The 23,476-nt window shown below is 36.7% G+C and overlaps 1 protein-coding gene across 1 annotated transcript in view; it reads left to right on the top strand.

Moving 5' to 3' along the window:
- MAP3K2 (mitogen-activated protein kinase kinase kinase 2) overlaps positions 1-23,476 on the top strand; it is a 99,261-nt gene extending 75,785 nt beyond the window's left edge. Inside the window, exons 13-17 of the mRNA XM_030840305.2 lie at positions 921-1,069; positions 1,451-1,582; positions 6,221-6,350; positions 10,813-10,990; positions 14,271-23,476. Coding sequence (XP_030696165.1) covers positions 921-1,069; positions 1,451-1,582; positions 6,221-6,350; positions 10,813-10,990; positions 14,271-14,496 — 815 coding nt within the window. The 3' untranslated portion in view covers positions 14,497-23,476. The remainder of the gene's footprint in view (positions 1-920; positions 1,070-1,450; positions 1,583-6,220; positions 6,351-10,812; positions 10,991-14,270) is intronic.

Raw genomic sequence — 23,476 nt, 5'->3', positions numbered from 1 at the left:
AAAAGATTCATGCTCAAAGATATTTATTGCAACAATATTTTTATACTCTGAATTCCTCTCTTTTGTGCTAGTGTTGTCATATTTTACTTTCACATCTGCGACTCGCACTACATTGCTGCTATTTTTGCCTTAGACAACTATATTTTAAAGTGATTAAAAATAGGAGAAGAATGTCTTTTAAATATACCTCCAGTTTATTTCTGTAGATCTTTATGTAGATCCAAGATTCTGTCAGGTATCAAATTCCTTTTGCCCGAAGAATTGTTTTTAACCTTTTCTTGTAGTACGAGTCTACTGGTAATAAATTCTTTCAGCTTTTGTTTGTTTGAAAAACTCATATTTCTGCTTTATTTTTGAAAGATATATTTTTCTGAGTATAGAGTTCTGGGCAATTTTTTTTTTCTTCCAGCACTTTAAAGTTATTTCTCCATTGTCTTCTGGCTTGTATACTTTCTGAGGAGAAGTCTGCTGTATTTCTTATCTTTATTCCTCTGTATATAGTGTGCTTCTTCCCCCACTGGCTGCTTTCAAGATTTCCTCTTGTTAGAATGAGAGCGATGGTCTTTCCAGCTTTCTACATTGTAGGCAGTTGAAAAACTAATTACAGATATTACTGCAATAAAGATTAGAAGTAGTGCATCTTACATAATCAGTGGCATCTTAAATTGAGTGAAAGATGCTATTACGTTTATAATCAGGTGAAAAAAAATCTCATTGGAAAAAATTAGTCATAGGGATCTGAACCTTGTTTGGGTTTAGAATTCTTACAGTTTTCAAAGATGATGATCATTATGAATTTGGATGAACATGATTTTCCCTTAATATCCAAGCATATTCAGTTAAGGATATCAATAATGCAGTAGTCCTTAACCATTGTGTGCCATTGGGCTATTCCATTTTAAGAAAATGTTCTTTTTTAGCACCTCGTGCTCCAACCAACTGGAGATTGGGCAAGCTGCTTGGCCAGGGAGCCTTTGGCAGGGTCTACCTCTGTTATGATGTTGATACAGGAAGAGAATTGGCTGTTAAGCAAGTTCAGTTTGACCCAGATAGCCCTGAGACCAGCAAGGTAAGAATCACTGCATAAGCTACTTTGTCACATTATAAGAAGCATTTTTACTAAAATAAGTATAACACATAATAGAATTTTTTGTTTTTCCTCAATGCAAATTATTTGCAAAGAAAATAGATAACTAGATATGTTTGTTTACTTTGTACTATGGATTTTTCTCTTTTAGTACTCAGTTATATTCCTAATGTGATTTAGTGTTGCTTTAGCATACCATCAAGGACTGTTACAAAAGTTATTATTGTTTAGAGACTTTAAAATGTTTATTCCTTGGGAAGTGAAAATTTCAGATTGAAATCACCTTGATGGTCCATGAAGTTAGAATTTTTTTGCTTTTACTAGCAATGCTGTAAAGACTTAACAGTGAGTTCTGTCTTTCAGGAAGTAAATGCACTTGAGTGTGAAATTCAGTTGTTGAAAAACTTGCTGCATGAGCGAATTGTTCAGTATTATGGCTGTTTGAGGGATCCCCAAGAAAAAACACTTTCCATATTTATGGAATATATGCCAGGGGTAAGTTAGTACATCCTTTGAAAATAGAGATATTCTGTTTAAAGTCTTAGTTGAGAATAAAGAAAAACAACAAAACTTTGATTATAAAATGTTAAGGACATTTTGGAAGAGTTTTAAATGAGAACTGGGTAATATAATTTTATTTTCTGTCTTCTTCATCTATCTTTGTATTTTTTAACTTGTTTTTTAAAAATACTAAAGTATACTAAAATAGGTTACAGACATCATAGCAGTCTATACTCAGATTTCCCTAAATTCCCTAAAAATAACCTGTAATAACTGGTTTATCCAAACCAGGACTCAGTCCAGGACCACACATTACATTTTGCTGCTATGTCTCTTATTCCTCTTTTAATCTAGAACAGTTTTAGGTGACAGATTTGACAAAGAGACCAAACTATTGGTGCTTTGTGACCACCTCGAGGGGTGGGATAGAGAGGGTGGGAGGAAGACGCAAGAGGGAGGAGATATGGGGATATACACATAGGTATAGCTGATTCACTTTGTTGTAAAGCAGAAACTAACACACCATTGTAAAGCAATTATACTCCAATAAAGACGTTAAGAAAAAAAAAAGAAAGAGACCAAACTAGTTGTTCTGTTGACAGTCTCATCTCATAGATTTCTCCCCTTGCATCCTCATGGTGGTGTTTAGTTTGTTCGTTTATCCCTATATTTCCTGTAAACTCCAAGTTAGATCTAAAATCTAAATTATATTCAAATTCAGCATTTATTCGCATGCATCCTAAATGATGCTGTGCATCCCATTAGGAGACATACAATTTCTGGTTGTTCTACTGGTAGTGATGCTAAGATGGACTGCTTGACTAGGGTGATTGACGTCCTGATTCTTCCATTGTAAAGTTTTGTTTTTTCCTGAAGACGAGAAAGTAATCTGGGCTTACAGCAGTGGCACATAGGAATATCCAGTTCCTTTTCAACCATCCACCTAATGTTTTTAACACAGATTGTTAGTCATTGCCTGAGTCAGTAATTTCATTGGGAGGTGAAAAATGTGATTTGCAAAAAACTCTGTCATTCCTTCTTCATTATTTTTAGTATTTGTAGAGTATATTCTAAAACTAATGATTTTCAAGATGGTGGTATATTTACTCACTTAAAAATACATTCATTCTTATAATAGGCAGTATATGTTAGAAAAAGGCTTGATTTATGGGTCTTTAAGGAAATAGCTTATTAGAATTGTATGTAGAATGTACAGGTTGCAGTTTAATCTTATGGATCAATAAAACTGTGGATCAGTATCTCATAGTACAGTTGTCCCTTGGTATCCCCAGGGAATTGGTTCCAGGACTTCCCACGGCTATCAAAATCCAAAGATGCTCAAGTCCTTTATATAATGGTGCAGTATTTTTTGCATATAAGCTACGCATATCCTCCCATATACTTTGTCATCTCTTAATTACTTATAATAACTAATACACTGTAAATGCTATGTAAATAGTTACAACTACAATGTAAATGCTATGTAAATAGTTACAACTACAATGTAAATGCTATGTAAATAGTTGCCAGTGCAGCAAATTCAAGTTTCGCTTTTTGGAACTTTCTGGAATTTTTTTTTTCCAGATATTTTCAGTCAGCAGTTGGTTGAATCCCCAGATGAGAGGCCTGTGAATACAGGCCGATTGTAATGGTCTTAACACATCCTCGGTCTTACAACAGCAACAGTAAATTTTACTTTGATTTTTATCTTCATGAATAATTGTTTATAGGGACACCACTGTTATTCATCATTGCTATTTTTTATTTTCAAAGATTATGTTGGCAGTGTAAATTGTTCTTTAAAATTTAGTCTACAGCAGTAATCCAAAAGAAGGAGAAAGCTGTGAACCTTTATTTTAGTACTATCTGTGATGGAAAAATGGAAATATCAATTCCCCCAGTGGAAGTAAATTATGATGGCATTGTCCAAGACAGTATATATTAAAAATTAAAATTGTGAAGCCCATGTAGCAAAGTTGGAGGAATTACTTAGAGGAAAAGAATATAAAATGCTTTTTAATATTAATGATATTTTAAAAGTATCTGTATTTGGACAAGAACAGAAGAAACTTAGAAAAATGAAAATGTTATTATGTTGGGATTGTGATTGACTTTTCTCTTATTCAGATTCCCATTACTGTTTGTGCAACAAATATTTAAATTAAAAATAAGGAAATAACTATGAATAAATGTGAATAGAGACCCAGACTGTTGAAGATAAAATTAATTAAAATGACTCATTGGTTAGAACCAGTTTACATCGCAAATGGAGATATGGGTAATCTTTATATATTTAGCAATCTTAAGACTAAACTAGGACTATTCAGGAAGAGGCGTTAGATCATGTTTCTCATTAGGTTTTGTAAAGGCAGCTGTCTTTTCAAAGTCTAGGTTATCACTCCTTGAATTTGAAAAGCATGTTACTAAATTAATGATAGTTCACTGGCAATCTAAATGAATTATGTGTACGGCAAGCCCATGGCATACATGGGATGGACGTAGATGTTCTAGACTTTCCTGAATCTCCAAGTCTGTAAATGATGCTATATAATTTCTTTCATTAAATTTGATATAATGGACCCCTTTATGCCCTAGATTCAAGCTTTGCCAAAATTGTCATTCCATTTTTCAGTTTTTCCCGACATAACATTCCATTCCTTAGTCTATCTAGAACTACTTTTACACCGGAACCATAACTTTCTTTTATTTCCAATACCTGGCCTAGCAGTTGACTTCTCTCTGTTACTCTTACACACACACACACACACACACACACACACACACACACACACACACACACACACACACACACACACACACTGTTTTTATCTGACACAGTGCTTTCCAGCCTATTCCAGTTGTTCACACTGAAGAAGGTAATATTTTCATGTTACACAGCAGTAAACAGACTACACTGATGGAGCTGTTAGCACCATGGGCCACTGGCCCAGCTGCCAGAGGGCCCAGAGGATCTGTAAGTCTGACACTCATTTGCAGCCTACAAGTATCTGGGGGCTTATGGTTTGGAAAGCTCAGTTCTAGCTCTGTTATTTTGTGCATTACTGCAAGTAGAGACATAATAAGTTGACTGAAGAACAAGCCACATTGAGTTATAGGTATGACTGGTTGTCTGGGTTCACTCACTGCCTAAGGCTTTCCACACGTGTTTGCAAGTTGGGGTCAGCAGAATTGCATCTTGCTGTCCCTTCAGGGATTGCTCATGAATAGTGGAAACAGCAAGTGGCTAAACCTGTAAAATCCAAGGATCTATTTTTATATGACAAAGTACACAGTTTACCAAAATTCAAGGAAAGACGGGAACATTTGGTTATGTTACCTCTAAAAGATTTTGTCCCTCAGGAAGCATTTTATTTCCATCCTTTAAAGTCGTGATTATTTATCAAATTTACACATTGGAATCAGCAGGGAAGCTTTTTCAAAATTCAGGTGCCTATGTCTCACCAGATTGATTCCCTATTCTCAGAGATGGCACCTCGTCCTGCCTAAAACATGTAAGAAAATTAGAAAGTCCTTTTTAATTTTCTCGTGTTTTGAACTAAAACGGTGAGTATATAAAAGAAAAACTTTAAAATCTCACGTGTGTTCTGATCTTCTAATCATACCCATTCATTCTCCTGAGAAGTAAATTTGCAGGTATCAATAAAACTGTGTTTTAAAAACAGAGTAAGAACAAAATAAATAAAATTAAAGTAGGACGTATATAGAAGAGCAAGTAGGAAAATCAAAAATGTATTCAGGGCAAAAACAATGCAAGATAAAAGTACTGGAGAATTTTAAAAAATACAGTTGCAAGGAACAGGAGATAGAACCAGCATAGTCATAGAAACAAGGGTATCAGTCAAAGAATAGTTTTAAAGCCTTCCTTCCACAATTCTAGTCAGGGAATATAGTAGAGTTTTATGTTAAATTAATGGCATATAATGTCCTTCCTGAGAATTCCTGTGCTGTCCAATTAAAGCCTCCCAGCCATGAACTAGGATTCTCCAAATTAAAATGTCTAGTTTTAAGATAAATAAGTCATGGGAATGTAATATACAGCATAAGGAATATAGTCAATAATACTGTAATAACTTTGTACAGAGATAGATGGTTACCAGACTCATCGTGGTGATCATTTTGTAATGCATTTAAATGTCGAATCACTGTGTTATACACCTGAAACTAACATGACATTGTATGTCAACTAAACTTCAATTAAAAATAAATAAAATAGGACTTCCCTGGTGGCGCAGTGGTTGAGAGTCCGCCTGCCGATGCAGGGGACCCGGGTTCGTGCCCCGGTCCAGGAAGATCCCACATGCCGCGGAGCGGCTGGGCCCGTGAGCCATGGCCGCTGAGCCTGCGTGTCCGGAGCCTGTGCTCCTCAACAGGAGAGGCCACAACAGTGAGAGGCCCACATACCGCAAAAAAAAAAATAATAATAAAAAAATAAATAAAATATTGTAAAGCAGTTATACTCCAATAAAGATGTTAAAAATAAAACAAAGATCACTTTTTTCAGTCGATAAGAATAATAAATACCCATATACACATCTTTAAAAATAAAGATTTACTAGTAGTTTTCATTTCAAACCATACTATATAGTTTTCTTTCGTTTTCTTTTATCCTAGGGTTCAATTAAGGACCAACTAAAAGCATATGGAGCTCTTACTGAGAATGTGACTAGGAAATACACCCGTCAGATTCTGGAGGGAGTCCATTATTTGCACAGTAATATGATTGTTCATAGAGATATAAAAGGTGAGTAATGAGGTATTTTTTAAGTACACAGTTCTTTTAACGAAACATGTGCTGTGGTTAAGAAATTCAACATTTAATACATGTCCTTTAAAGTACCATGGGAAAACAGTTCCAGCTAGTTGTGTTGTTCAGGTCGCCACAAGAGGAAAGCTCCCCTGTTGGGGCTTCCAGAATCAGTAAAGTTCAAATGAGCATGAAAATGAGGCATGTTTTCACATATAGTGCACAGGCATTCGGACATAGCGGTTAAGAATAGGGGCTCTGAATTTGACCTGATTCAGATTCAGGCTTTATCCATCACCAGATGTGTGACCTTAGACGAGACAATCTCTCTATGCCTCAGTTCCTCATTTTTAAGGAGGGTGATAATAGTGAACAGCTCACAGGATTCTTACAAGGATTAAATGAGTTAATGCATATAACATGCTTAAAACCGTTCTTGGTACCTAGAAAGCACTCAAAAGTTAGTTACGGTGATGATGTACTTTATGCTGAGATCATATTTAAAGCTGAGGGATGGACCTCATTACCTAAGGGAGAGAATGAGAAGAGAGACCAAGACTGAGCTTTGATAAACTGCAACTCAGTTAAGCTCACTTTTTAAAACTCAAAAGCTCAACTGTTTTCATGGATCAGTTACATAAGGTAACTGCATGAAGTGAGACAAAATAGTGGTGGAGGTATGTAAGTTTGAGAGTCATAAAACTCTGTACTGCAAAGCACACTGAGAGGCTTCATTCTGTAAAAACCAGGTTGTGACCCGAATATAAAGATCACTTTATTCAATCATTTGACGAGAATAATGAACAAATACACAACACACATTTATAAATAATAAATTGAATTTTTTTTTTCATTGGTCTTTCTAAGGGCTCTTATGAGCTACCAGGAATTTACTTCCTTTCTGTGGTATATCACACCCTGAATATGGCCATATTCAGGCTAAAGAGAACATTCCTAACCAGTGTCTGGTCACAGAGTAGGATCTGCTGCACAATGCCTGAGCCAGATCACATGTAAAGAATGGACCTTACTAGTGAGTCTTAGAGGATGACAACATGGCTCATGATCTGAAAGAAATAAGAGCCTGTCTTTCACCTCAGGGTCTACCCAGCTTAGGCAGACCTCAGCTATCAAGTTCAAAACCCTAAAGCTTAAAGAACCACATAAAGTGGTGACCATTTTGTAATGTATGGAAATATTGAATCACAATGTTGTACACCCTGCAACTAACATAGTGTTGTAGGTCAAGTATACTTCAATTAAAAAAAAACACATAGGAAAATGATTTGATTGTGAATTATTCTATTAGGAATAATCTCTATTCAAGCCAGTTTCTCTTTACCCCTGATAATAAGGTAAGGTAAAGGAACTGAGGGGAGCTACCCCCCAAGCGGATCCTCCTCTAACCTTGCCAGTAAAATGAGGAGGTTGGAAACAAGCTGATGTAAAAACATTATAGGGGAAATATATTGATAAGAAAAATGTAAGGTATAAAATTGGATAAAGCCATATGATCTCAAGTTCGTTCTTCTAGGTCATACTTTAATTTTACAATCTCTACATGATTAACAGTGGTTATTTCCAAGTGGCAGAATGAGTGATAGTTGTTTTTCTCCTGCATACTTTTTACTTTTTATGTAATTCCTAAATTTTTATAATGAGCAGTTTTTAAATGGTGAGGGCAAAGGAAAGCTAGTTGATTACTTTTAAGTTTAGACTCATGAGTTCATAATGAAACCTAGGGTAAGAATTAATTGATCATTGTTGCTAGGGAACCAACTCATTATTTCATAATAGGGTTTCTTTATTGGACCTTTCTTTTATGAACCGTACTGAGGACTAAATAGTGGATGAAAGGAAACTTACCTTTATAAAAATATTTTGGCTAACAAATGAAGCAGGAATGATAGAATAGTACCATTTTACAATGACTAACAGATTAGTAGACATAAGCACTAAACATTAATAGCTGTTAACATCACTTCACACAGACAGTCTATCATTACATACTTCCTATTCATAGACTATATCATTATCTACAAAGCAGTTTTGCCAAAAAAAATTCTTTTTGAACCTGAATCTGATCAAGCCTCTAGATTCAGCTACCAAATTGGAGAATTATAGAATATATAGAACAGATGAACATGTTAAATGACTCCTTGGGATGGACTCAGCAAAATCTAGACAATAAGAAAGCTATAGGCAGACAGCTTAGACTCTTCATAAACTGCAAAGGAAAAGAAAAAAGGTTGGAGGGAACTTTAGGAAAAGACTTAAAAGATGTATTAATGATTCTCAATGTAAGGACCTTATTTGGATTCTGATTTTTTAAAGAAAAACAAACACTGATGTACATTTAATAATATTAAAGGCGTTACATTCTCTTAGGTGTGATAAGAGTCTTTATCTTTTAAAGATATGGACTGAACTATTGATGGATCGAGATGTCTTTCATTTGATTCAGATAGTGTGAGGGGTTCATATGCGGTTCGGTCTGCTTTTTGTGTATGTTTGAAAACTCTCCTTCATAGCTTACTTTTAACATATCCAAAGTAAGTTTTTAAAAAATTAGATAACTGTATTGGGAACCTGGCTATACATTTTCTCCTCAGCCCTTTGTATGGATGGCCGTTGGTTCAGCATTGGTGATTACTCCCTGGAGATAGCTCTGTCTGTCTGTGACCTGCCTGGGACTGTTCCTTCCCAGCTGGTAACCAGTAAAAACTGGCTTGTTTCTTGTCCTTCCCCAGGTTAAATATTTTAGACACGGTGGCTTTTTTTGACAGAGTCCTTCTTTAAGAATTGGACAGCGGGAGATGTTAAAAAGGCAGTGCTGTCTTAGAGAATCACTGGTACCATGGCGTACTTAGGCTTATGGCATGCAGAGAATGGATCCTTAACCCTCCCCAGAGAGAGGCTTTGCAAAGCCTTAATTAACTAGACTGGGAAATTTGCTGGGAGAACAGAAAGACAGGTACAGAAGTTCATGGTGGGGATGGACAGTCTGCATTCTCTCCAGTCTATAATATATTTTCTCCACTATTCACTCTCCTTCTTAGAGGCCATTAAAAAAAAAAAAAAGACAAATAGGGAATCTTTTTTAAAAGTATAAAATATGATTAAGGTTAGGAAGACTTAAAAATAATTGAGGTAAAATTTAGAAACTAAAATTAGATAAGCTAATTAAATAAGTTGCTCATTTAAAAACAGGTAGTTTATAGAAAAAGCTAAAAATGAGAATAGAAATAATTTACATAAGAAGAAACTAGAGTTACAATCCGAGAAAAAAGATTGAGTTTAAAGAATGATAAAGGGGGGAAAATAGAGAATAAAAATAAATGAACCTAGCTCCTAGATCTTGGTTTCTGATACCATTCTTCAGTAAAAGGAGAAATGGCTAATTCTAGAAGTGGTTACAGGGGATACACAAGGTGAGCCTGGAGCGTCTTCTAGTACCAGAATGTAAGACGATACTAAGAAACAAACAAACAATCCAGAAATCAAATCAAGCAAGAACACAATGATTGAGGTATGGCAGAGGGACACAGGAGCCAACAGAGAGAGCTCCCCATGGCCAAAGCTGGAACAGCTTGAGCGGAAAGTCATTGGATTATAACCCAAAGTATAAAATTAATATCCATGTGTTCAGACTGATAGAAATGGATGGTTGAATAAATAAATGGGAGAGAAGAGACAAATCTCCCATGCAGAATAATTCCCTTATAGGTAACTACTAAGCCTGTAGCATAACTTCTCACTCCTTTACACATAGTGAACTTCTTCCAACGAGCTAAGTATGGAAAAGGGGAAAGAGTAACTTTACAGGGGAGGACTCTGCAAACACCACCTCAGCCAGGCTATCAAGGTCAGTTTATAATAAATAAAATTAAAAGTTTATTATAGAAGTAAATGAAATTTTAAAACAGAAACCTCAAAGCTTGCTTAGATTAGATTTAAAATACACTGTACAGAAACTGAGAATGAAGAATGAAAAGATTTTGATTATGAAGGTCCCTTAAGAGGTTCCTGAGGAGATGCCAGGTCCTCAGGGAAATAATCTATAGACATGGGCTTCTTACTTTATGACAGAGAAATTGGGGCCAAGAGCCTGCTACTGCTTTTCTTCATCCTTCTCTGAACTTCACATTCTTAGCCCTTTCCCCCTTTCTCTTCTTTTTGATCCTCGCCTCCCACTTGCACCAGTCCTTTTCAGTGGGAGAAACTTCTTAGGTCTTGAATCACACAGGTGACTCTAAATATTCAGTGTTCATGTAATAAGTTTTTAATGCACACTGACTGTATGACTGGCATTATGCCAGGTACTGCTCGGAAGGTGAAGAGCAGCCTGATTTTGGAGACAGATTGAGGAGTCTGCTAAGTAATTTTCTGCCGTTGTTCTTTTATGTTGTATTCCAAATTGCCAATACAAATAATGAAATGAGGATATTTCTTATTTTAGGCGCAAATATCCTGCGAGATTCAACAGGCAACGTCAAACTAGGAGATTTTGGGGCCAGCAAGCGGCTTCAAACCATCTGTCTTTCGGGGACAGGAATGAAGTCTGTCACAGGCACACCGTACTGGATGAGCCCTGAAGTGATTAGTGGAGAAGGCTATGGCAGAAAAGCAGATATCTGGTAGGTTTTGATGGGGGATTTGACCGAAAGCACATGCCTTCTTAACATATTTCCACCCAGCATGGAATTTACTAAGGTAAATTTATTTTTTTGTACTTTTGAAATAGGATGTCAGGATTACAAGGATTAATATCATTTTAACTGTGTGTGTTTGAGGCTTAATAAATGACTAAATAAATAGAGCTTTTGAACCTGTCTTCCATTCTTTAGGAAAGATCTCTTTTTTTTTTTAAACAGAGGACAACTTATTTTTATTTTAATTAATTAATGTATTTATTTTTGGCTGCGTTGGATCTTCGTTGCTGTGCGTGGGCTTTCTCTAGCTGTGGCGAGCGGGGGCTACTCTTCATTGTGGTGCACGGGCTTCTCACTCCGGTGACTTTTCTTGTTGCGAAACACGGGCTCTAGACACATGGGCTTCAGTAGTTGTGGCACACGGGCTCAGTAGTTGTGGTACACGGGCTTAGTTGGTCCACGGCATGTGGGATCTTCCCGGACCAGGGATCGAACCCATCTCCCCTGCATTGGCAGGCGGATTCTTAACCACTGCACCACCAGGGAAGTCCCAGGAAGGATTTCATCTTGAGCAAATTTCAGCATTAGAAAGCTATCTTCATTTTATTTCCCTGAAGAACTTTAAAAATAATTAATCTTTATTATTAGTCTTATAATTCAGTTAACCTTTAATTGCTTAATAATTTTAAGTTAGAACATAAAATGGCCATTTCCTACTTCCCACTGAGAAAATTTTTAAAACATTTATTTAATTTATTTATTTTTGGCTGCATTGGGTCTTTGCTGCTGCGCACAGTCTCTCTAGTTGCAGCAAGTGGGGGCCACTCTTCGCTGAGGTGCGCAGGCTTCTCATCGTGGTGGCCTCTCCCGCTGCAGAGCATGGGCTCTAGGTGCACAGGCCACAGCAGTTGCAGCATTCCGGCTCAGTAGTTGTGGGTCATGGGCTCCAGAGCACAGGCTCAGCAGCTCTGGCACACGGGCCCAGTTGCTCCGAGGCATGTGGGATCTTCCCAGACCAGGACTTGAACCCATGTCCCCTGCATGTCAGGTAGATTCCCAACCACTGCACCACCAGGGAAGCCCCGAGAAATTTTTTTGATAGATATGCATTTTAGGCACCTAAAGACAAAGAATTTCTAGCGTTTGTATTCTTTGTAAGATAAAGACAGAAAACAATTATATTCAATGTCAGGTTAGAGAATTATATAAAGCAAAAATTATAAAATGAATAACATTCTTTGCCTAACAAATTTGAGAGCTTAAATTTTAGTTTATTTTCATTGATATTTATGTTTAAACTACAGGTTTTTGTTTTTTCTTTTAGCTCAAACACAGGCTGTAGTACTTTATTATTTTTTTTAATTTATTTAATTTTGGCTGTGTTGGGTCTTCATTGCTGCACGCAGGCTCTCTCTAGTTGCGGTGAGTGGGGGCTATTCTTTGTTGTGGTACGCTGGCTTCTGATTGCGGTGGCTTCTCGTTGCAGAGCATGGGCTCTCCGCGCATGGGCTTCAGTAGTTGTGGTGTGCGGGCTCAGAAGTTGTGGCACACGGGCTTAGTTGCTCCGCGGCACGTGGGATCTTCCCGGACCGGGGCTTGAACCCGTGTCCCCTGCATCGGCAGGCAGATTCTTAACCACTGCGCCACCAGGGAAGCCCTGCTTACTTTATTTAACAATGAAATAGTAATAACAGTAATTTAGTTGTAACAAAGCCATCAACAGAGCAATATAAAAACAAAGCCCAAATTGATTATGTCCTTTAAACAGGAAAAACCACCGTTAGTCTAGTGGTTCTCAAACCTATCCACACATTTGAGGAATGGAGGGAAGGAGGAGGATTGGTGCTTAAAAACTAGCTATACCCAAAGCCCATATCTGAACAGTTATATGAGAATCTCTCAAGAGTGGGGCCCAGGCAAAGATTTTTGAAGTATTGTCAGGATTGAGAACTACAAGCCTAAAGTAATAAGCAAAAAAACCATGCCTTCAAAGCAATTCAAAAGAAGAAGTTAAAAAAAAAAGAAATATGATAAATTTCTTTCCCCTTATCCTGGGAAAAGGAGGGTAGCCCCTATTCATTTCCTCATTATTTTTTATTCATTTTTGATTGCCCAGAGTTGAGTTTAACAAACATCAAATATTGGAAGTTATACAAACATTTTACCCAAATTGAAATTCTCAATACTTTACATTTAGAAAGCTCTTTCAAAACAGTACCAGCTTTCAGAAAGAAAAGCACATTTTAAGTTTGCATAGGTGTTTAAACTGTTTGTTGAACTAAGAAGAGTCAATAAAATGCACTAGAAAGTATTTCACTAATAAGAGTTGTTATAAAACAATATTCATTTCATGTACCGCAAATTAACTTTCTGGTGCAACAAGAGGAATATTTGAGTGTTTCCCATCTGTTTCTACAACTGTCAGAATTCATTGAAGTCTAGAATCCAAATATAAATTTTTCTTCAAGACTGCATACATAGAATGCTTCCCCTCTAACTGCCCTCTGCCCCCGACAAATCCCTGTTGGGAGGTCCAGTAGTGTCTGCAGGCATATTTATCTTTAAAACTGACTTTCCTCATTTTTCAGGTTTGGGAATGATACCACATCAAGTATGGATATATTTTTCCTTATTTCTTAAGAATACATAAATTCACTTAAAGATGTCTCCTCAAATTCAGAAAACCCCGTTTCTCCAGCCCTTTCTGTCAGGTCTCCGTGTCAGTCGATCTTAATCGCCTCATTCCTGCCCCGAAGCGTTCTTCTCTCAGGTTGTCTTCATGCGCGCCCTCAGTGTCCGCCCGACGACAGGAGCCGAGGGATTCTCCTCCAGTACCCGTAGGGGGCGCGGGGCCGGGGGCAGGTGTCCCCGCTGTCGGGTGATGGCCGCGCTTCAGGCCGGGCCCACCGAAGCCACGCGCACCTCTGCGTCTTTTTGGCGCTTTGCGGCGGCCCGGGGACCCCGCGGGGCTGCCCGGGTTGTGGCGGCGGGTTGCGGCGGCGGCAGCGCCTCGGCAACTCGGAAGTGAGGAGAGGGAGCCGCTGCCGAGGCACGCCCGGCCCCGACCCCGACCCTGGCCCCGACCCCAGAGGCTCCGTGCGGGAGGCCGACCTCAGTTTTTACAGCCTTTTAATGAAACTTTACGTTTGAAACCAAGTCGTACTTAAATGTATATGGACTTCACGTCTGTTTCTCATTTTGTAGTTAGTTAGCTGACTTCATGATGATGTTGTTTGTGTAAGGTCTTTCTTTTATTTCTTCTTAGGAGCGTGGGCTGTACTGTGGTGGAAATGCTAACGGAAAAGCCTCCTTGGGCAGAATTTGAAGCAATGGCTGCCATCTTTAAAATCGCCACTCAGCCGACGAACCCTAAGCTGCCACCCCATGTCTCAGACCATACTCGAGATTTCCTCAAACGGATCTTTGTAGAGGCCAAACTGAGACCTTCCGCTGATGAACTTTTAAGGCACATGTTTGTGCACTATCACTAGCAGCCAGTAACCTCTCCTGTGCCTCTACCCAGCTCCCATCTATTCATTCACCTTCTCTCTGACTGCACTTTTCTTTTTTATAAAAAAGAGAGATGGGGGAGAAAACAAAGACAAGAGGGAAAGTGTTTCTCTTGATTCTTGGTTAAATTTGATTAATAATAATAGTATCCTGAAGTTTTTATATTTAATCTTTTTTTCCCTTACAAGAACTTGAAACTTTTTTTTTTTAAATTTTTATAATGTACTGATGTGGTTCAGAGACATAAAGCACTTTAGTACATAGTCACTCTTTTTAGTACAAAAAGATCATTTGGAATACCTAAAGATTGTAGAGTCTTTCCCTGTGTCACTGACAGATTGGCAGTGATGGGGAGACATGGAAAACAAGGAGAAGAAAATGATGTATAATTTGTAGTTTTTAGTGATAGTATTTAAAATAGATTCTTGTTTGTGGGGTTGAGCCCTAAACTTGAGTTTAGGATAGGTACTCAGCTTAAAGAATATAGGTTCCTTCTTGTATCTGTATTCTTTAGATCCTAACCTCTGTCTACCAAGCTTTTTGCTCAGTAGGACTCTTGATAGCAAATATGAATCTCTAGGAGGTATGTTTGTTAATCCTAACCAGTATAATAAGCAAATACACTATAATAGATCCATGTTACTGGAATCTATAAACCTTGAGGGATAGCTTTCTGCTTAAAAAAAGAAAAGATATTGTTTTATTTTAAGACAGATATGGGAAGTCAATAAGCAAATCCAAATTAAAAGACAAAAGGAGATTGCTCTAATTAAATGTGTGAGCAGTAGAAGAGACCACATTTGCCGGTCAACAGAAATAATGAAAAGAAGAACTAAGTGTTGTTTAGTGTATTTTAAACTGTGTTCTTTACCCGAGGGGGAAAGTCCCAAAAATCGAGGGGAAGGAGAACTAATCAAAATCATGTATACTATATCTTCCTGTTTCTAGCTCCTGATTCCCCATAGATACATTGTTTAGGAACTAAGAGTTTAACCTGCACTATCCATGTGTTAAAAGCTAGTGTCATGATATGAAACCCTTGTTCTTGTTCTTTGGATCACAGACTACTAAAGCACCTCAAAAAACAGTTAGCATGTAAAACAGTGGTTTTCACAGCTGGGGTGAGGATAGTTTTGCTTGGCATTTGGCAATGACTGGAAACATTTTTGGTTGTCACAACCAGGAGGATGCTAGAGGCATCTAGTGGTTAGAGGCCAGGGATGCTGCTAAACAAACTAAAGTATACAAGAACAGCACGTCCAGCCCCCCAACAAAGAATTATCCTGCCCCAAATGTTGAAAGTGTCGAAGTTGAGAAACCCTGATGTACATACCAGCCCCAGTTATAAATGAAAATGGCCATTTGCAAAGCAGGTTCCTTGCAAAAAGTAAGTTTCAGAGAGTGATGTAATGCATAATGAGGGTTTTACAAGAGAAGATACCACTACTTCAAGTCGAGGGTGAAAGGTCTCAACAAAAGCCAGTAACAATCCTTTCCCTTCCAGCTGCGTATTGCACCCAAATCAGTGACTTCCATTTTAGACACAAAATGAACTTAAACACGGAGCCTGTTGAACTCAGTCATCTGTGTGTATTCTTTCCTCAGAAGTCAATTCGTAATTGTGGGAAAAGAAAGGCATATTAAAACAAAGTATCAGCTACTTTATAGGAAGGCTAAAACTGCCAGGTATTTCTAATATAAGAGCAACGGCATTAAGCGGAACGAGACAGCTGGGAAACTCCCACCATCTCTAATGGACTTGTGCTACTGAGAAACATGAATGATATCGGTAATCTGGCCACTTGCAATTTTTTTCAACGTATTAAAGCAAATGCTAAGTACTTTATTTTTAAAGGTCTAGAAAATAGTATTCTTGGAGGCCCTAACTGTGATGCCTTTCATGGGATTCATAAGGGACTCAGGTATTTTGTTTTCTGCTAAAAGCTATGCTCGTTTAGGAACTCTTTTAAAATACTTTGTTTCTGAAGTTAAGTAGATCTTGTTTTACTGTATCAAGGTCCTATCTGGCATTCCCTGTAGGAATATTTGAAATTCCATTAGCTAGTCTGAGAAGAAGTCAAAGCACAAATATAGTTGTTAAAGCTTCTCACATACCCTTATAATGAAAGGAAGCAGCTTGCAAGGAAGAACATGAATTACTGGCCTCCTCCCCCTGGGAAATCAACTGCCAAATCTTGTGCTATAAACATAGTCCCCAAGGATGTGGATCTATTATAATTTCTTTATCTTTTATGAGTGAAGGCATCTCTTCTACTTGAGCAGGATCATGGTATCTGGACCAGTGGGCTTTTCCTTTGTTTCTTTGTATTGTGTGGTTGTGATTTCCTTTTGGCTCATTTTTGGTCTGTCAGGGTAATCAGCAGTGCAGAATATGAGACAGGTGTTCTTTAAAGAGAAATCTTGGGAGACTGTGAAACCCAAAGCAAAATTGTTTGCTTTATTTTCAGTCTCTTTTTCTTTTTGAAATGCTACAGAAAATAAAATCACCTGAAAAGAAACTACTACTTTAACACTGCTGCACAAGACCTTTGTTTTATAAGAAAAATATTACTAGCTATGGAAAAGTATTGTTCTTTATGTAAAGACTTAAGAGTAGACTAATAGTTTACAGAGTTATATAAAAATGTGATGTGAATTTATTTCAGACAAGTTGTAAAGGTACCAAAAACCACAGTAGAAGTTAATATATATAAAAACTACTAGAACAAAAAAGCTTAAAGTGGGGTGAGGTATGAAAGACCAAAATTAAATTTAAAAAAGAAAATTTTCAAAGGAACCACCTCTATCAGGGGCAGTTAAAATAACACTCCAATTTTTTCTTTCTAATAATTGTATGGATCAACAAATGAAATTTGAACTTTTTAAGATGACTCTAAATGTATTTTGTTTTTTAAATGCACAACTGATTCTTCTATACTGTAATGTTTCTTTGCTGAGGCTGGAAAATGACCAGACTGCTAACTTTGTGCCTTTAAAATGCATTCTGCTTTGACAGTGGCAGACTTTTTGGTGCTGGAGAAGATTCACTAGCAGTCTTATATGTGCTTTTCAGGAAATATCTTTCTACTTAGGCCTTGAGAGATTCAAAATGGCATGATTTAGGCTTGGACCAAATATAAGATCTTTTACATTGCAAACAAAGTGTATTGAATAAAAGGGTTGAGAAATATCATAATGACTAATGGAAGTTTTGATGATAATTCTTTAAAATGTATTTAAAAATATACAGACTTCGAAATTTTCAGTATGACTATCTTTAATTTTCCTCATTTACAAAACATGTTTCTAACCTGAAGAATGGTTAAAGACTACTGCCTTAGAAAGTTTTCAAAGGTACAGTCAACCTTACATAATTTATATAAGAGATGGAAATGTTAATGCACAGGCTGAACTATAAAAGAAAAATTAAAACTTATTTCGTAGTAAATTGAATTGGCTTTCACTTGAAGGAGTCTTTATCTTATTCCCAGTAGAAGCTACATTAAAAAGAGGAAACGATTTCTTTAGAGTAGCTTTCTTTGCTACTTCAGTTCTTATATATGTCAGGTCTGGTGTGTCGTATTTCTGAGATGGAGTTGTTATAAGATACATGAAATCACTGAGAAAATCAAATCTGAATAGTTTATAGGACAACTAAGCTTGGGTGCAAAAGCCAAGATGTTCGCCAGATGCAAACTCGTTGGCCCACAGCAGAATTCTTGGTCACTGATTTCATTTGGGACCAATAGCATGATATAAAATCACCTGGTGTCAACCAAGTATAGGAATCTATTGATTTTTTTTTTAAATATGGTGAATCCTTTTCATTTGCTTTTTCAGTATTGTGGCTTACTATGGTACTAAATTAACTTAAGGAGGTCACAGTCTAGGAGGAAAAATGGGCAAACAGTTCCTTTTTTTTTTTTTTTTTTTTGCGGTACGTGGGCCTCTCACTGCTGTGGCCTCTTCTGTTGCGGAGCACAGGCTCCGGACGTGCAGGCCCAGCAGCCATGGGTCACGGGCCCAGCCGCTTCGCGGCATGCAGGATCCTCCCGGACCGGGGCACGAACCTGTGTCCCCTGCATCGGCAGGCGGACTCCCAACCACTGCGCCACCAGGGGAGCCCCCAATTACTTATTTTTATGGCATATCCTGAATCTGAAAGTTAAGCAATGATGTTTTAAAATGTTATTTCTTATGAAGTGAGGGAAAGCAATTTTGGGTAACCATTGGCTATTATAAAGTAAAATGTCATTAACAACAGCAATTAAAAGTATCCCCAAATTGGAGGGATCCGTGTAGGTCAAGCAGCCTCTCTCTCAGGACTCCCTCTTACAAAACCCAGCCTCTGCTCAAACAGTTCCAGTGATGGGGGCATTTATTCCATTACAGAGTATTTTTTCCTGCTTTTTCCTTTAAAGAAAAAAATATTTTCTTTTGGTCTAAATTGTTAAAATACCCAAAACATTTGATAGAAATTGAATTCTGTCAACAGTGTTATTTATACTAAGATCAGGAAAATTTCTTGAGATCTTATTGTTTTATATGAAGTTTGGCCTTAGTTACAAATGCACTGTTCATATTTATTTGAATTTTAACATTGGTTAAAATGTCAACGGAAAGCAATTTGTTAATTTTTCGTAGTGCCTTTTTCTCTGTATGCCTTAATTTCGTTTTATATCAATAATAATTCAAGTTACCCACCGAAATGAAGGTTTTTCCAAAATCAGTAGGCTTCAAGAGTTGATTTGGCCTTAGACTGTGTATTGGCCCTTAAACGTTTCTTAATGCCTGCTTCTTCCTCCTACCCTTTTCTACCTCTTTTTTTTTTAATATGTTAGAAGAGAAACATTAGCATTGTTCTGTGATAGACACATTGCAGTTTTACTAGACACAAATTCCTAAGATAAGGATAGAAAGAGGTATTGTAATTCTAAAGAGACATAGTGAATTGTTTTCCCGGTTGATTACTTGATTTTCAATCACACTGGCACTGTCCAAATTCTTTGTATGTCGTGGTTCAGTTATGATTTTCAAAGCAGAACTAGAAAGGTGGTTTTTGTCCTAAAGAGGTCAGTTAAATGGTTTACAGATGTTAAGGCAATGAGACTTAGGGCAATGAGCAAGAAATCCAGGGATAGCAAATTCTAATCCTTACTTTATGACTAACATTTTGACTAAAACTCCACCTTACTTTTCTGTGAAGTGTGTGTGTGTGTGCGTGCGTGTGTGTGTGTGTGTGTGTGTTTGGAGTTGGTGCAGGGGTGGGAAGGAAGGAAAGGTGTGAATGTCCAGTTAGATTAGTCTCTGTTCTTGGAAGAACAGCTCAAATGTGTGTGACCTACTGATGATGGAATGCCAGCACATTTTCCACAAGTAGCTAGTACAAACGGTTGTTTAATAAAGGTATTTATTGTAAATTTCCAAGCTCTTGGTTGCTAAAAGTAGATAAAAATTGAATTTGTATGTGTGTATAATAGCTTATATATAATTCTTAAGTAGAAAGTAATTGGTTTTGCATAGTTCTTCATGAGCTCTTTGGAATAGAAATTCTGCCAGACATTATCAAAACAAGCTTCCTTAGCTTACCAAGTGTTCAAAAGGAAATTTTACCTCTGTTTTGGTTGGCTAGGGAAGGCGTGCTGTGAAGCCACTGTTCCTACTTCATAGTCGTCTTTAGCTTTGCTTTAACTTCTGCCACAGTCTGGACAGGATGCCATAATAGGTGTGAAAGTATCGGGGCCAACCATCTCTCTGTACTCACCTTTCAGAGCTGTAGATGGTAGTGAGCTCTCAGGGGAGTCTAGAGAACCTTCTCTAGGTTATAGTGAGAGCAGATATGGTTTCATTTCAGAAGGTCAAGGGAGGAGTCGCAGCTATCGTAAAGAAAAGAATAAATTTTACCTGTTGCCTGTATACAGTCTCTTATGTAATTCTTCATATTTTTCATAATTGGGCATTTTAATTGACAGTAATGATATTTTTGTTAACAACAGCAAAGGCATTAAATCAGTGAGTACTATTATTCCCTATGCCTGATGACTTCTTGTTTGTATTTACAATCTGTATTATCAGAATCACATTAAACCAAAGCTTTTATATTCTCTGCACATACAGCCAAAATGATTAGCACTGTTACTTCTGCCCACCTGTAAGCTAATAGTGTAAAAATAATAAAACAGGTACTAGTAGAATTTGTATCTCAATCTATCCTTCAAGTTAAAGACAGGTGCTCAGTGTTTGCATTTAGACATGCAGGAATTTACTTCAACTATTATGGAACTATATAGACATTATGAGCTTGAGTTTGTACACGTGCCAATCTTATTAATGTCACTTGACCGTAAACGCATATACATATACCTTGACATATGATGCCTCAGGTTGGTGGCGTACTTTCTTCCTAATGTCTTAACATTTATGAACTTGTGTTTGACTTGAGGGGCATTTCAGGAAAGCTGTGAAGAAAAGTAGGTTATGGACTTTGTGCCATAGACACTTTGGAACGTAAGGATGAGTCTGCTCTCCAGCATACATGCAGAATTTGTCCCCAGGTAGGATTTCTGAGTCCCTTAATGCCAGTTGAGAACAGTAAAGTTTGTGACTATACTGAAAAGCACTTTTGTGTTCACTTATTTATGTAAGTAACAATTGGTGACTTTAGCATTAGCATTACTTGGAGGGGAGAGATAAGTAACAAAATTACATCCTAACTCTATTAGATACTTAGGCTCCAAAATGGATTTGTCATGTTCTCATTTTTTGCAAAGAATTTTTTCCACCTGGAATAAGAAGAGAGAACTAGTGGAAACATTTGAGCTGGAAAGGTTTATGGGCCAAAAAAAAAAAAAAAGTGGGCCAAACCCTTGCAATATACCCTGTTCAAGTGAAACTACAGTGTCTAACGATAAGAATACTTTAAAAACAAACAATTGTTTTTAATACAATCTTAATTAGTAAGTAAAAGGTTTACATTTTTTCTATTGCTGTTGGTTTTAAAATTTGCTACCCTGCATTCTGAAACATTGTAAAAGAGTTAATACCAAAAATACTTTTAATGTCTGACATCTCTTACATTTCACATGGTTCTTTTTATTCAAATATCATTGTAAATAAAAGTAAACTTGGATAAATCTGAGAATAAACTTTTAATTGTTGCAAACTATGATTATCAATTTGTAAATTTACCCTTTGACCTAATGTACATTTTTAAATGTAGCCATTAAATTCTCTATATTTAATCCATTAGTTTCTCTCTGTAAACGTTTTTAATCTCAGTTGAATGCTGGGCAGTTTATAATTATGTACAAAGGTGTTCTTTTCCTATCAAGGTTGACTTTTTTGCACATTTTGGAAATGTTTAATTTGTACACTGATTTACTACTCTGACCAATAATTGTTGATGGGTGTATGAGCATCATGAATGCGTGCATTGAACTACTGTCTGTGTCTCTGTGTTTAAACTTCTTTCAAGATGTAGCCGTCAGTAACTGCACTGCTATTACTGACTTAAATGGACTTTCTTGCTTTTACAAAGTATACATATCTATGGTTCTATCTTTGTTGAAGAACTCAGGAGTTCGACATCACTTTCTGATTTTATATGTATTCTGAAATCCATGACTAAGTGGAAAGTATGCTTGTAACTCTGTGTCAGGGGATGTGTGTGTGGAGATGTCTTTGTCTGTAGGTACTTGTATATATCCCAGTAATTTCTTATTTTCATTTCTACATTTTTATGAACTTGTTTTATAAGGGTACTGTTTCGTTAGAATAATTAAATATATATAAAGCTTTCTGAGAGATTATTTACTATATGAATATATTTTCAGCTGGCTGATCAAAAATATTTTTTTAGTTTTGTTTTTAACCATTCAAAATGTATTTGTATTTCCACAATTGGATGCAGATTTACTTAGATATCTATCAATTAAAATACTCTTGCAAAGAACAACATTGAATTCTCTCTGAGAATTCTATGAAATGCAAATTAAGAGAAAAAAATAGGTTTTAAGCAGTAGCAAAAACACTGTCCACTAAAACAGTCTTTGAATTCTCAGAACTATGAAAAAATGTGAGAAACTAAATTAATTTGAAGAGATGTCAAAGGTTTTTATATCTCCAGTTGCTGTTGGCCTGGCCTACTGTTGTTTTTGAATATTTCCTTTATTCTTCCCCAAAGATTTCAACTTTCAGTTTTTTTCTTACTGGGCAAGGTCAGACCTCATTCATAAAACAATATATTGACAAATTCTGATTCTCTGTAATTGACTATAAATTGGTTTAGAAATGTCCAAACATACATTGTGTCTTTATACCGTACTGTGTATTTTAAGTAACTGGCAGAAAAAGAATTGGGAATTAAAGTTCCAATCTGGCAATGTTGTTGTGCTTAAGGAAAACCTTGTTTTTAATATGCGGTACCATGTAAAATTACTTACGTTAGGAATAAAGTCCACTGTTGAAGTTGAATGTCACTAAGCTTATTATGTTACAAGGAGCCGATATGATTAGAAAAACCTACCAGAAGCCAGATACAGTGTGGTGTGTGCCACATTTCATGCACATTTTGACTTTGTGTTCATTCAAAATTGTGCTTGTAAAAATGTATAAAATTTCTGAGTTTTACAGATTTTATGTACTTGTTTTTTCTTGCTGGTAAATAGCCTTTTTTTTTTTTAATCTAATGTGAAAGAAACCATGTTTATATTTTGTTAGTGATCAATGACTTTGTTTATATGGAAATTTGTATATTGTTGGCACCCATCTTTGTTTAGATTTATCGTGCATGAAGGCCTGCAATAATTAGCACAATGAAAATTGCTTTTTCTTACATGTTAGTTCATTTTTTGAAAGATTGTGGTGCAAAGGCTTACTCTAAGTAACCTTCTGGACTATGGAATGAATATAAATGAATGGCACTTTGAGTGTTAATAAAGCTGATATTTATTTCCACTGTGA

This window comes from Globicephala melas, chromosome 7, assembly GCF_963455315.2.
Source record: "Globicephala melas chromosome 7, mGloMel1.2, whole genome shotgun sequence".
Taxonomy (NCBI): domain Eukaryota; kingdom Metazoa; phylum Chordata; class Mammalia; order Artiodactyla; family Delphinidae; genus Globicephala; species Globicephala melas.
The sequence above is the reverse complement of the archived record's forward strand: the minus strand, read 5'-3'. Positions and strand labels throughout refer to the sequence as shown.